The sequence below is a fragment of the Hemicordylus capensis genome, chromosome 1, assembly GCF_027244095.1.
Source record: "Hemicordylus capensis ecotype Gifberg chromosome 1, rHemCap1.1.pri, whole genome shotgun sequence".
Taxonomy (NCBI): domain Eukaryota; kingdom Metazoa; phylum Chordata; class Lepidosauria; order Squamata; family Cordylidae; genus Hemicordylus; species Hemicordylus capensis.
The window spans coordinates 340,729,948-340,745,479 of record NC_069657.1 but is presented as its reverse complement, the minus strand read 5'-3'; the positions used below and the strand labels follow the sequence as shown (position 1 = coordinate 340,745,479).

Genomic DNA, 15,532 nt, shown 5'->3' with positions numbered 1-15,532 from the left:
CAAAACAAGAGACTCATTGGGTTTAGAAAATATTTATATCACTGTTATCAATTAAAGCATCATTTCAAAGGCTGTATAGTATTACTGTTGTGGAATCTTCAGCTTCCAAGGTTCCATTCAGGTTCAGCTGGTGTTCTCTGATGGATTGCTTGAAGTCCTGCAGTCTGCACTCCAGTTCTTTCTTCACTGACTAGCCTTCCTCCAGGCCACCAACAAACAATAATTCTCTTCCTGAAGTAAGATAAACACCCCAGTAAACTTCTTATATAACCCTCCAGTGGAAAGTTGAGGACCTTCATCCAATCCCTGAGAAGATTCTGCTTCTCCACTTACTATTGGTTTGTACCTCTGCTGACCCACTAGACATGTCCAGAATTTTAGATAGATAGTTAATCATTTACAGGGATTTTCCCATTCCTCTGGCCACTCTACCTTACTGAGACTTACAGCCTCTAGCTATTAATACCCCTAGTAACCAAAGAAGCTGCTTAGCAATGACACTGATGTTGACAGGTGTGAGGAGAAATATGAAAACCCTCACACAGCAGAACATGTTCTGGTGATAAAGAGGTTCAGCCCAAGAGATTATCTGGAGACTTTAGGTTGAGTTGCAAAAACAAATAAACAAGAAACTAAAGATTGCATACTAAGACAGGGCCACTGAACAACATACACAAACAGGCACTAGCCTTCAAAAACTGAACAGTTTTGACTCTTAACTGACATAACTCACTCATGCCGCTAGTGGCCAAGTTACTGCCATGTTAAGAGCAATGCTTTAGAATTCTCACTTCTAACACTAATGACACTAATTAACCATTCCAAAAGAGGACTCCCGTTACATATCCAGTATATAGGCCCAATACATTTATATATGGCCCGTCCAGTTAGGTAGCCTTTAACCTCTGAATATGGTGGCCATCACAATCACCAAAGAGGAAACATATAACTAAAATGGGGCAAAAGAAAATACAAATTTGTACAACACATGAATATACTAATATACATGCATAGATGCAAATTTAGAAATGAATAGTATAACTTAAATTGATATACAGCACAATATTTGTATTAAACCAGGTTAATTTGCCCTTTTCATGTTTAACCTTTTAATTTTGTTTTTTCTTCACTCTCTCTGGGGTGTTTCTTTTCTCTCCTACCTCCAGATGCAAACACTCCATTTTGGCACTTCCTTACCCCTTTGTGGTAAAAAAAAAAGGCTGCTACCCCAGCGGCCGGCTTACTTTCCTTGGTGATGCCTCTCCATTCTCTGGAAGATCAAGTGAAAGATGAGCACTCCAGATGCTCTAGCTAGAGAGTCTTCAGTATCCGCCCCCCCCCCGCCCACACACACACGCTTCCTCTTCTGGAGAGACACACATTGAGGTAGTGGCTGTGCCATGGACATGGTGGGGGGAAGGATGAAAAAACTCATGCTGCCTCTGGAGCCAATACTGGACCAGAACCTAGACAGCAACTCAAATAGAGGACTGTGTAGGACAAAAGAGGACACACGGCCCCTGTCAGTTTATTTACATCAAATAACGAAAGCATAGACTCACACACTGACAAGAAATGGCAAAACGCCTGCAAAAGCAAATACAGAATAAGATTTCTATCTATTATTGCTTTTCACACTATAGCTTCTAAGGGAGCATACGGTCCTGCTGAGCTCATTACCTGAAGAACAAAGTTCAATAACTAAGGATCTTTTTCTTTCACAATATGGAAACATTTAACTAAATGAGTAGCTGATAGAGCCTATCATTTTAAATCATCAGAAAGGGTGCAATTTCCTTTCTCAATGGAACCGTAACTAAAAGAATGGCCATACTTGCCTCCAAGGATAGTAATCTAATGATATGAGTATCTCAAGTGGACAGACTGTAACACAATTAAACATTTTAGAGATCCTTTGGTTAAAATCTAAATCCCTCAGTTTTCTTTATGGTTGAAAGAAAAGAACAGAGACACTGGCTACTGGCATATCAAACCATAGAACTGGGCACAGCACTCTGCTTTAATAACATATTTCAGTGTTTAATGTGATAAAAATAAGCTGCTGCCAAAATACCTATTCCCATGTGTGAACACGGCTCTAAAATACTTGTAATATATGCCCTTGCTACAAAAATTTTAACTAGACAACAATGAATGTAAGAGATCTCTCATACCAGCATAGAGAGGAATTGGGGAATTAAAATAAAGAGATTAGAGGGACAGACAACAACAATGGTGGTGGATGAGGACTGCACCCACCATCTACAATATCTGTGTGTCCACCAACCCTCCTACCAACATGCAGCAGAATGTTGGAAAGGGAAGTCTACATGCATACAGATATATAAGCATAAGTTTTCCAACCAGTCAGGAACCCTGTTTGTGCAGGGTTCTTGATCAGTATAGACAGAAGCCATGTCCAGGTGGTCTTCTATGGAATGTTGTACATTTAAAACAGCATCCAGAGGAGCACACCTGTATGTATTATCCCCACTCTCTTTAACCCCACCCCAGAAACATGAAATACCACAGAAAGCAGAATTCTTTATTGTTTTGTATTGACAGTTTGGAAGAGTCAAGTCAGAGCTGAGTTCTAATGTTTACAAGTTGGAGCTAAAAGAGATGTGACTTTGATCAAGCCTTGGCATACTTATAATTTTTACTGGAAACAGAATGCTGAGTGAACAGATCAGGTCTGTGGAAGCAACTAGGATCAAAGCCCTCCATCTCTGACATCCTGAGCTGGATTGACCCGTTGCATGCTTTTTACAGTAAAAGCAAGTATGCCAGGCCAATGACATGATTAAAGTTATCTAGCTTGTTCTTTCATATTCTGTGCTATTCAATTAACATGGGAGTCAGCTGATTTGTAAAATATGTTGATAGGCTTCCTACTGTGGAGTCACCCAAGTAGGCTCTGTGCAGAAGTTTGTTTATTTGTTTGTTGCATTTTTATACTGCCTTACTGCCTTGACAAAAGCACACAAAGTGGTTTACAATATTAAAACAAGGCAATTACATAAGATTAATAAAATGTCTCAGGCTGTTTGTCTTTTCAGGAGCTGAAGACAAGAGCTTGATGGTTTGAGCCTCCTTTCTTGCCTTCCTCTCAGGGCACACTGGTGCCCAAGATGATTTGGTAGAAAGTCAGAAAGTTTGCTAGGATAAGCTAGAGTAAAACTGTACATGTATACTACCACTTGTTACATACCCAGGACTAAGCAAAGATAATATGAATATCCCTTCCATCCCATATTGGGTATATGGGTAACTAAGAAACGGATATACATAAATAAGTTCTTAGAAGTTATATGGGATTTACAGAATACTGAGCTGTGTATAATTAATGATCAATATCATAATTCTCTATGATATATATTAATTGTAATGCATATGTGTATTATTTAGGGAAGCCATCTGCTGAGAAGTGTTTTGTATATTAATATTTATAATACAACACCACTTTGTCACATTCCTGGTAATCATTTATAAGGAGAAAAGAAACTCATTTAGGATTAATTTAACATATTTCTAACAATGAGGGCTTAAAAAAAAATAAGATCATGTTTTGTATTTACAAGTATTCAGAACTTTTCACAGCAAAGACATTTTAAGTGTGTGAAAGCCAGTTTGAAACCTGGTTAGAGCTTCTTCAAAAACCACCACAAATAACATGAGCCAAAAAGGCCAAAGAGCAGTAGAAGTTCAGACTTATATTGTAGTGATCAGTAATGACAGAAAATGTCCTTGAAAGACCTTGGTCAGCCTATCAGGGATTGCTCAACAAGGGATTGCTCAACAAGAATAATGATATGATGGAAAATTGTATATCTTCTCCTGCAGGCTGAAGTGATGGAATGTACCAAAACCTAGAGAAAAGGGGTAAATGAGAGGAGCATGTGAGGCTTTTGCTGCACCTGCCTTCATAATGAGTGGAGCTGTGAACGAGATGAAGTACCAATAATAAACAGAAAGAACTGATCATTTACCTCTGAAGAACAAGGGAGAAAAGCAGCTAGGATTCTTCAGATCATGACATGCACCCCTTTCCAATGGAGCAAATGATATTGTTTCAGTCCAGCAGCAAGACACCCTTTGACCCACATCCTGTGTATCAGTTTGAAGCCTATTCTGGGAAGAGCAGAAGCAGGTTGAGGAGGTGAGGAAGCTTTTCTAAACAGAACAACATCTAGCCTTTCCCCACTTCAAACTAACTAACAGCAGGGAGATTTTGAGGGGCTGGTTTCTCTTTAAGGGATAAGTCCTAGTCTCTGTGTGTATGTGTTATTTGCCAGGCCTAGAATTTGCCAGGGCTAGCAAACCACCATGTTTTTGTTTGTCCTTGCCTGGAGGAGGTGAAGTCAACTAGGGCTGTGGGAGGCACCATATTCCTTTGACATTCCTTTGACCCACATTCTCTGAATCAGTGTAAAGCCTACTCTCTACATAAGAGGTGAAGGCTCGAGAGCATAACGAACAGAGCATAGTGAACAGGGATAGCAAACAGGACACTGGAGTTTTTCAGGAGTTTCGCTAAGTGTGTGTGGGAGTCTGGAACAGAACCCTGTTATCACAAGGAGCCTGATGGAGAAGAGAAGGTAAGTACAAATCCCTCCCTCATATTCCTGAGAAAGGATGTTCGGACAGTTAAATAGCTGACCAACACAGCTGAGACCTATCTTTCTAATAAACTCTCTCTAAATACTGTAAACAGCCAACAAAACAAGTTATGAAGATAGAAATCCAGGAGAGGAGGGGGCACTTCTCAGTGTATTGCGCAGAGTGCCACATGTATGACTATTTGCCCCATGGGCAGAAGTCATGGGTGTGTGTCTGCTCGGTGCAAGGAGCTCCTGACTTTCAGGGAATAAATTCGTTCCCTTGAGACCAAGGTGGTGGAACTGGAGAAGCTCAGAGAGACAGAGAGGCATGTGGACGAAACTTTCAGGTAAGTGCTAGAGGCATCCCACTCCAGGGCTGATAGCTCCGCTGCTGTCAGGGAGAATGAAGGTCTCGGGCAAGGAGGACACGTCTGAGGAAGAGGGAAATGCTCCTTTAGAAGGGATCCCCTGTGGAAGATGAGCCCATATCCTCTCGCACAGGGGATACTCCTCTGGGGGGTGGGGGCCTGCTTGTAGTGGGTGATTCAATCATTAGAGGTATAGAGAGATGGGTTGGTGACCAGCGTGTTGACTGCACAGTGACTTGCCTGCCTGGTGCAAAGGTTGCAGATATCACACAGCATCTAGATAGGCTCTTAGGCAGTGCTGGGGAGGAAACAGCTGTCATGGTGCACATTGGTACCAACGATGTGGGGAAATGTAGTCAGGAGGTCCTGGATGTAAAATTTAGGCTGATAGGTAGTATATATAAGTCCAGGACCCCCAGGGTAGCATTCTCAGAAATGCTACCTGTTCTATGCGCAGGTACAGTGAGACAGGCAGAGCTGAGGGGTTTCAATGCGTGGATGAGATATTGGTGCCAGGAGAAGGGGTTAGATTTGTTAGGCACTGGGATACATTTTTGGGGCAAGCAAGGCCTGTACAAAAGGGGAGGGCTGCACTTGAACCAAGATTGAACCAGACTGCTGGCGCTTAAAATCAAAAAGGTTGCAGAGCAGATTTTAAAATGACACCTGGGGAATAGCTGACAGGAACTGGGAAGTATCCAGTTCGGCAAATGTCATCCTTTAAAGTGCGAAGGTGCAAACGATTCAGATAAAACAGAGGGAGACAGAGCAGAACCACATAAAGAGCAGACAGAAGGCTGTGCTAGCTGGTCAAAGAGTCAAATGAAAGACAGCAGACATCAGGTGAGAGATTCAGCGTATAAGTACTTATATGCCAATGCCAGAAGCCTTCGAGCCAAGATGGGTGAGCTGCAGTACAAGGCTGTTAACACAGAAATAGATATAGTGAGCATAACAGAAACCTGGTGGAACAGTGAGAACCAGTGGGACACTATTCTCCCTGGATAGAAACTCTATAGAAAGGAGTTATACTGGAGTCCTCCACAGAAACCCTGTGGGTAACATTACAAGGCCTGAAAAGTAATGTGCTACTGGGGACATGCTATTGCCCTCCGGATCAAAATGCTGACAGTGAATGGGAGTTGCAGAAGGAAATCAGGGAGACGTCAAGGAGAGGCAGGGCTGTAATAATGGGTAGCTTCAATTACCCACACTGGGTAAAATCAGTCAGGTAAAGACAACAAGGTCAAATTTCTAGATATGCTGAATGTGCCCTACAACAGTTGGTCGTGGAACCAACCAGAGAGAAGGTGACCTTGGACCTAATCCTGAGTGGCACCCAGGAGTTGGTGCATGATGTCAGTGTCATCGACCCTTTAAAGAACAGTGACCATAGTGTGATCAAATTCAGCATACATGCGGGGAGAGAATCACCAAGGTAGTCTAACACAAACACTCTGAACATCAGAAGAGGAAATGTCTTCAAAATGAGGAATATGGTGAAAAGAAATCTTAAAGGGAAAATCAGGAGAGTCACTTCGCTCCAGAATGCATGGAGTATACTCAAAACCACAATACTAGAAGCCCAGTTAGATTGTATACCCAAAAGGAGGAAAGGTACCACTAAGTCCAGAAGGATGCTAGGACAGCTAACAGGTACCATCAAGGAAGCTGTAAAAGGGAAGAAGACTTCCTTCTGAAATTGGAAGGCCTACCCAAATGAGAACAGAAAGGAACACAAACTCTGGCAAAAGAAATGCAAGGTGACAATAAGGGAGGCGAAAAGAGAGTCTGAGGAACATTTAGCTAACAGCATCGAGGGGAGTAACAAAATCCTATTTCAATACATCAGATGCAGGATACCTGCCAGGGAGGCGGTTGGACCGTTAGGTAATGAGGGAGTGAAAGAAATGATTAAGGAGGATATGGAGGTTGCAGAGAAGCTCAATGAGTTCTTTGCGTCTGTAATCACGGCAGAGGATACTGAGCATATACCTGTTCCTGAACCAGGCTTTTGGGGGATGGAGGCTAAAGAACTGAGTCAGACAGAAGTGACAAGAGATGGTGTTCTCAAGTGTCTTGAAAAACGGAAAACTAGCAAATCTCCAGGGCACGATGACATCCATCCAAGAGTCCTCAAATAACTCAAATGTGAAATTGCCGACCTCCTTACTAAAATATATAACTTATCCCTGCAATCAGGCTCTGTACCAGAGGACTGGAGAGTAGCAAATGTAACACTGATTTTCAAAAAGTGATCCAGGTGTGATCCGGGAAATTACAGGCCAGTTAGCTTAACATCCGTTCTAGGCAAATTGATAGAAAACATCCTCAAGGATCAAATTGTAAAGCACATAGAAGAATAGGACCTGCTGGGAGAGAACTAGCATGGCTTCTGCAAAGGGAAATCTTGCTTCACAAACATTTTCGAGTTCTTTGAATGTGTCAACAAGTGTGTGGATAAAAGTGATCCAGTTGACATAGTTTACCTGGACTTCCTAAAAGCTTTTGACAAAGTTCCTCATCAAAGACTCCTGAGGAAACTTAGCAGTCATGGGATAAGGGGATAAAGACATGTGTGGATTTCTAACTGGTTGAAAGACAGGAAACAGAGAGGAGAGCTGGTCTTGTGGTAGCAATCATGACTTGTTCCCTTAGCTAAGCAGGATCTGCCCTGGTTGCATATGAATGGGAGACTTGATGTATGAGTACTGTAAGATATTCCCCTCAGGGGATGGAGCCGCTCTGGGAAGAGGAGAAGATTTCAAGTTCCCTCCCTGGCTTCTCCAAGATAGGGCTGAGAGAGATTCCTGCCTGCAACCTTGAAGAAACTGCTGTGAAGACACTACTGAGCTACATAGAACAATGGTCTGACTTAGTATATGGCTGCTTCCTATTTTTCTATGTAGAGGGTAGGGATAAATAGAGAGTTTTCACAATGGAGGGAAGTAAGAAGTGGGGTCCTCCAGGGATCTATACTAGGACCGGCGCCTTTTAATTTATTCATAAATGATCTAGAAGTAGGGGTAAGCAGCAAGGTGGCCAAATTTGCAGATGATACCAAACTCTTTCAGCTAGTGAAATCCAAAATGGATTGTGAGAAGCTCCAAAAGGATCTCTCCAAACTGGGTGAGTGGGTGACAAAAAGGAAAATGCGGTTCAGTGTTGGCAAGTGTAAAGTGATGCACTTTAGGATGAAAACTCCCAGCTTCAAGTACAGGTGAAACTCGGAAAATTAGAATATCGTGCAAAAGTCCATTAATTTCAGTAATGCAAATTAAAAGGCGAAACTGATATATGAGACAGACGCATTACATGCAAAGCGAGATAAGTCAAGCCTTAATTTGTTATAATTGTGATGATCATGGCGTACAGCTCATGAAAACCCCAAATCCACAATCCCAGAAAATTAGAATATTACATGGAACCAAGAAGACAAGGATTGTAGAATAGAACAATATCGGACCTCTGAAAAGTATAAGCATGCATATGTATTCAGTACTTGGTTTGGGCCCCTTTTGTAGCAATTACTGCCTCAATGCGGCATGGCATGGATGCTATCAGCCTGTGGCACTGATGAGGTGTTATGGAAGACCAGGATGCTTCATTAGCGGTCTTCAGCTCTTCTGCATTGTTTGGTCTCATGTCTCTCATCCTTCTCTTGGCAATGCCCCATAGATTCTCTATGTGGTCAGGTCAGGCGAGTTTGCTGGCCAATCAAGCACAGTACACTGTATACTTTTTGGAGGTCCGATACTGTTCTATTCTACAATCCTTGTCTTCTTGGTTCCATGTAATATTCTAATTTTCTGGGATTGTGGATTTGGGGTTTTCATGAGCTGTACACCATGATAATCACAATTATAACAAATTAAGGCAAAGCGAGATAAGTCAAGCATGTAATGCGTCTATCTCATATATCAGTTTCACCTTTTAATTTGCATTACTGAAATTAATGGACTTTTGCACGATATTCTAATTTTCCGAGTTTCACCTGTATATGCTGATGGGATCCGAGCTGTCGGTGACTGACTGGGAGAGGGATCTTGGGGTTGTGGTGGACAGCTCGTTGAAAGTGTTGACTCAATGAGCGGCAGTTGTGAAAAAGGCCAATTCCATGCTAGGGATAGTTAGGAAAGGGATTAAAAATAAAACTGCTAATATTATTATGCCCTTATAAAAAACTACTAGTGGGCCCGGGCACAGAGCATCTGTGCCTCTAGCTGGCCCGCCGCCGCCGGGCCCGCCGCCTCGCCTCCGCGGCCGGGCCCGCCTGGCTCCCCGGCCATGGCCGCCGCTGTTCTCCTGGGTGCGCCAGCCAATCAGGCGCCCCACAGCCCAGCCAATCAGCTGGGCTGCCGGGACGCATTTTTCCCTAGCACACCCAGGAGAATTAAATATATAGATGGTGCAGCTACACTTGGAGTACTGTGTACAATTCTGGTCACCACATCTTAAAAAGGACATTGTAGAACTGGAAAAGGTGCAGAAGAGGGCAACCAAGATGATCAGGGGCCTAGAGCACTTTTCTTACGAGGCAAGGCTACAACACCTGGGGCTTTTTAGTTTAGAAAAAAGATGACTTCAGGAATACATGACAGAGATCTATAAAATCATGCATGGTGTGGAGAAAGTGGATAGAGTGAAATTCTTCTCCCACTCACGTAACACTAGAACCAGGAGTCACTCCATGAAATTGATTGCCAGGAGGTCTAGGACCAACAAACAGAAGTACTTTTTCACACAACGCATAATCAGCTTGTGGAATTCTCTGCCACAAGATGTGGTGACAGCCAACAACCTGGATAGCTTTAAGAGGGGTTTGGATAACTTCATGGAGTAAAGGTCTATCTACGGCTATTTGTCGGAGGGCTATAGGCCACCTCCAGCCTCAAAAGTAGGATGCCTCAGAGTACCAGTTGCAGGGGACTAACAGCAGGAGAGAGGACATGCACATACCTCTTTCCTGTGGGCTCCCCAGAGGCATCTGGTGGGCCCCTGTGTGAAACAGGACGCTGGACTAGATGGACCTTGGGCCTGATCCAGCAGGGCTGTTCTTATGTTCTGATCTGCCAGACTCAATACACCATGTGGCAAGTGGGTCACCTGTCCAGTAGCAAGGGCTGGGCTCAGTGGAAGGGTGGTGGGTAGCCCTTGTGCCCAGCAGCAATGGGGCTCAATGCACGGGGTGGTGGTTGGCCCTCATCATGGCCACAGCAAGACGGATGCTGGGCTCAGTGTAAGGGGTGGTGTGCAGCCCCTGTGTCCAACAGCAAGGCAGTTGCTGAGTTCAGTGGAAGGGCCACACACGGCACTTGTCCCCAGCAGCAACACAGCTGCTTCATTCAATGAAATGGATGTGGTGGCAAGTATCCCTCTTGTCCAGTAAGTATGAAGACAGCTGCCAAGCTTAGTGGAGGCTCTGGTGGGTGGACCTTGGGTCTGATACAAGACAACTGCTGGGCTCAATGGAACGGGTAGCGAGTGGCTTTTATATTCTGAAGGAAGACAGCTGAGATGGGACAACTGAAGTGGCCCAGGAGAAGGAGATTGGTAACTCCTACGTATCTAAAAGACGAAAGTACTGCTAACTACAATCATACTTTGGTCACATTATGCTAAGACCCAGCTTCTTTGAGAAGTCCATAATGCTGGGAAAAGTTGAAGGAAAGAAAAGAAGGGGACAACCAGCAGCTAGGTGGATGGACTCGTTTACGACAGCAATGAATGCACCACTGAGAGACCTAAACAGCCAAGTTGAAAAGATACATCCTGGAGAGAATCTATCTTTGTGGTCGCTAAGAGTCGACACTGACTTGATGTCACTTAATCAATCTGTCAATCACTGTTAACTTGCCCAATAGTCTGTCTAAAAAAAGAAGAGGAATAAGAGTGAGATATTAATAAGCAGTAAAACTAAACATTTCACATTGTGGCAAAGTCACCCAAGAAGTGATTGCAAAGGGGAGAGACAACTGAAAATTGTTGACTGACAGAAATCCTGCCTTAAATGCTCTGGGCCACACAAAGCCTTAATCTGGTCCTGCTCCCAAGGAGCTGTGCATAGCTAATAGGCTGGCTATTGCTAGGTACTCAAAGGATCTAGGGCTCAGGCCCACCACTCCCTATTCTGATAATGAAACCATGACTCCCAAGAATAATTAGGGGTTGTTGTTTTTTAAAAAAGTATATTTATTAACCATTTCAAAATTATTAAATAGTAGATAACAATGGTATATTATATTAAATAATCATGCAAATAATAATCATAACAAACTTATGCTACATTAATACTCTTATGTTAAGGTGACAATATGCAGCACATGGATGCCAAGAATTGAAAAAAAGTGACCCGTCTGCACCAGGGGTGATACTAAAGTCGGCTGTGGGGAAGAATCATATAACCTATCATGAGCTCCTTGGAGGAAGGACAGAATATAAAGGTTCTAATGTAAATAAAACAACATAAATGTCAACATAAAAGTCCTCAGAGACAGTGGTCCCTCTAATTTTTTTCATCTCTGAGCGAAATGAGTTTTCTTCTGGGCAGCGGTATCAAGGCAGTGTGCATGCACCTGCATTCAGAATGGGGCCTTCCTGATTCGATTTGAGTGGGATCTAAAATGAACTGAGCAGACATCCAAAAACTTGTGAGCACGCGCACGCCTTAGAGGGAATAGTGCTCAGAGAATACAAACAGTCTTAAATACATGTGTACTTTACTGTTTATGACATATTCCGCCCTTCCTCTAAGGAGCTTAGGGCAGGTTATATTATTATCTCTCCCCCCACCCCCACGTTTATTCTGACAACAATCCTGTAAAACAGGTTAGATTGAGAGAGAGTAAGGCTATGCACATGAGCAAAAGGACGGGCGGGAAAATGAACATGAAGAATATTTATATATTGCTTTTCAACAAAAGTTCCCAAAGCGGTATACATAGACATAAAGAAATAAAATGGGTTCCTGTCCCCAAAGAGCTCACAATCTAAAAAGAAACATAAGATAGATACCAGCAACAGCACTAGAGGGATGCTGTGCTGGGGATGGATAGGGCCAGTGGTTCTCCTCCTGCTAAATAAGAGAATCACTTAAAAAAGGTGCTGCCTTGCTCAGTTAGCAGAGGACAAGGCAGGGATGGACCTACTTTCCTCCCAGATGACAGTTGATGCTCCTTTGGGTGCACAGCCATGCGTGCACATGATCTGTGCTAATCCTGGTCTCGATCTCGGGTAACCTGGGTAGGGCTGCTTGTGCGCATAGCCTTAGTATTTGGTTTAAGGCCACCCAGTGAGCTTCATGTTAAAGACCACTCAGCGAGCTTCAGTGAGCAGGGAAAGAATTAAATCCAAGTGTTCCCAATCTTATTGCAACACTCTAACCACTACACACACTGCCTCTCAAGTGTTCAATTGCATGGGGTACCAATTGCAGGAAAAAAAGGAAACAATCCCCATTTAAGCTGGAGGACCATGATCTCTGCCAATGTGAGTTTAATCTCATTCATTTCAGTGTTTTCCTGTTAGCTGATGTTACAGTCCTACACTCACCTTGGATTAAACCTCAATGATCACAACTGGGGCTTAATTCCAAGTACACCAGAAAAAGGCTGCTCCTGATCCCGAGAGAAAGGGAAATCCTGCAGCATCAAGATTGGAGTGCTCAACCCCACCTTAAAAATATATTAAAGAGATATTTCTGCTTCCCTCCAAAAAGGAAAAAAACAAACCCCAAAGACAAAAAACCAAAGGAGGATACAGTCATAGCTCCTTCCTCAGTGAATTCTCCAATACCTCTTCATGCTGGTACGGAAGGTCTCTTACATTCATTGTTGTCTAGGAAAAATTTTGTACTTATTTGCAAGGCAAGGGCATATATTAGTAAAGTGTGCCGTTGAGTTGGTGTCAACTCCTGACGACCACAAAGCCTTGTGGTTGACTTTGGTAGAATACAGGAGAGGTTTACCACTGCCTCCTCCCAAGCAGTATGAGATGATGCCTTTCGGCATCTTCCTGTATCGCTGCTGCCCAATATTGGTGTTTCCCATAGTCTGGGAAACATACCAGCAGCGGGGATTCAAACAGGCAACCTCTGGCTTGCTAGTCAAGTCACTTTCCTGCTGCACCATTCTGTGGCTACAAGGACATATATCACAACTAGTATTTTAGAGCCATGTTCACACATGAGAATAGGTATGTTTGGCAGCTTATTATTTTTATAACGTTGCAGCCAGCCCACAATGGTCTTCTCTCTCTTCCTTGCTCCCCACTATGGCCTTCCCAGTTCCCAGCCCCAAGCAGATGCTGTCCACAATGGTCTTCCCCCAACCCCTGTCCAACAGCAGTACCTTCAAACACACCCTGAGGGCCAGGCACTGTCAACCAGCAACGGGGCTGTTGTATGTATGAATGAAACAGCCTACAGAGCCAAGGCTTGAGGGAAACGCAGAGGGAAAGAAGAGAGAAGGAAGGAAAGAACAGGCACGACGGAGCGTTGCACATTGGTTGATAACCGAGTGCTGGCGTGATCCTCTACTGGGGTCGGGGGAGCAATGCAGAGATCGTGAGTGACAATCCCAGAGAGAAAGCGGGGCCCCCTTAGCCCACCCCTTAATCCAGCTGAGGGGCTGGTTGTAATTCCCTTTGAAATCAGTACGACTTGCTTCCGAGTAAACACGCATCTAGAATAGCGCGGCACACACCCCCTACTTTAACACCCCCCTCCCCACGCCGGCCACACCTCCACGTGACCCGCCGAGCTCCCGTTCTTTCGCTCGTCTCCCTCGACTTTCGCGCTTGCTTCCCCCGGTCTCGGGGCTTTCCTTCCAAGTTCCAGCCCCACCCCTTCGCCCCGCCCTCCTCCCGGCAAGCTTTGCACGGCGCATCTCCGCCGGTGCGGTTGCTAGGACGTCTCCCGCAGCTGTGCAGGGCCAGGGTGGTTGCTAAGGGCCGCGCGGAGGTGTCAATTTCGAGGGAGGTTCACAGAAGGTGGCGCCTCCCGTTCGTTGCACGGAGGGGAGTCTTCCTCTCGCTTTCCCCTCTCTCCTCGTCTGAGTTGAGGGCGCCGCTTCGAAAGCTTCTGCCCGAGTGCGTCCGCCCAAACCCCCTTTCTCTGCCGCCCGCGTTAAAGGCCCCTTCCATGACAAAGAGCCCAGCACCCTCCTTTGCCCCAAGGTAAGCTCTTTGGAAGGCATCCTGGATATCAAGTTGCTCTCGCGCTAGGATCACAGCCCGATCCTAAGCATGTTGGCTCGGGTGCAAGTCCAACTTCTCAGCGCAAGCCTGATAAGGTTTACTAAACCTCAGGAGGTGTATAGGAGCTAATTCCCAAGTAGGTGTGCGCGCAGGACCACAGCCTTAGCCCGCCTCGAGGACTTTCTCTTCCCAGGGAAGTGTGCAATGTTTTAGGCTCGGCCCTGTGTATGCACACTAACTTGGAAGTAAGCCCGATTGAGGCTTGCTAATGGGCAAACAGGCATATGATCTGGCTGCGTGAATGGTGGGTCGGTGGGAGGAAATCTGCGATCCTGGCTCTGCTTTCACGACTTTTCTCTCCTGCTAATGTGCTGGTTGGTGCTCCGACCCAAGACCACTCCTGGCCCACCCTTTCCCACGTGTCGATCATATTACTTTCTTTATAGATGTCTCACTTTTCTAGTGAAGATGAAGCTCTCTTACAGTCTATGCTCAGACAGTTGCTGCAAAGTGTCAAAGAGAAAATCACAGGAGCTCCATCGGTAGAATGTGCAGAAGAGATTTTGCTGCATTTGGAGGAAACAGATGAAAATTTTCACAAGTAATTTTTTTAACTTTCATGTCGGAATTGAAGCTCTCACTTAAGTGCATTCTGTTGACTTGCAGGGGTAGAATGTTGCCAGATATGACTAATATTTGTATATTGAAGTAGTTTCCTTTTTTCTGATGAACTTTAGAAAACTGTTACTTTAGGAATATTCATTTATTCCAGTTTCATATTCAAACTCCACCATATTTTTAAATTTTAATGGTTTTGCTACTAATAATGCTTTATGCCTTTAAAGATATATAATTACTGGAAAATATATATTGAAAAATAATCCACGTTGAAGACTGGCAGCCATCTGCTACCGCATTCTTTGTCTGGACTGTTTTCCTGCAGCCTATCTGCTTTGGGCTTCCTGCAGCTGGGATGGTCCTTACTTCTAGGGAGAAGAGATGTCAACATCTATAGTCCAAAGGAGGAAGCTTCTCCCCCTACAACTGTCATCTGTTGCCAGGGTCTTCCTGGAGCTGTTTACTCTGGGCTTCCCTCAGTATTCAGCAACCAAAATATCTGGGTTGGGGTGAAGACTGTTGCTACTATCTTGTCTCTCAGGTCCTTACTGGTACTTTGAGCTGTTTCAGAGCCGACCTTCATACATCTTTGGCTCAAAGGAAAAAAGCTCCAGCCCCTGCTACTGTCCTCTGCTGCCAGATGCTTCCTGGTGGCCATTTTCTTTGGGAAATGGCTACAGCTTATTAAATTTCAGGCCTGCTGCAGCTGTAAGAACTATGAGTAGCTGCAACTAGAGATATAACTTTTAA

At 44.3% G+C, this 15,532-nt stretch overlaps 1 protein-coding gene and 1 long non-coding RNA gene across 5 annotated transcripts in view; one reads left to right on the top strand and one right to left on the bottom strand.

Annotated features, from left to right (window-relative positions):
- Positions 1-16: 16 nt before the first annotated feature.
- LOC128339601 (uncharacterized) lies at positions 17-13,812 on the bottom strand. Its single transcript, XR_008313114.1, has 2 exons — positions 13,710-13,812; positions 17-231 (listed from the first exon to the last, which is right to left on the bottom strand). It is a non-coding gene; the product is annotated as an uncharacterized LOC128339601 (long non-coding RNA).
- TBC1D32 (TBC1 domain family member 32) overlaps positions 13,756-15,532 on the top strand; it is a 196,633-nt gene continuing 194,856 nt past the window's right edge. Inside the window, exons 1-2 of one of the 4 annotated variants that reach the window (XR_008313100.1) lie at positions 13,756-14,143; positions 14,611-14,765. Coding sequence is in view for 3 of the 4 variants with exons in the window: in XM_053283712.1 (XP_053139687.1) it covers positions 14,611-14,765 (155 nt within the window). In the remaining variant the exon portion in view is untranslated. The remainder of the gene's footprint in view (positions 14,144-14,610; positions 14,766-15,532) is intronic. The other 3 variants (XM_053283712.1, XM_053283696.1, XM_053283702.1) reach the window with 3 other exon arrangements.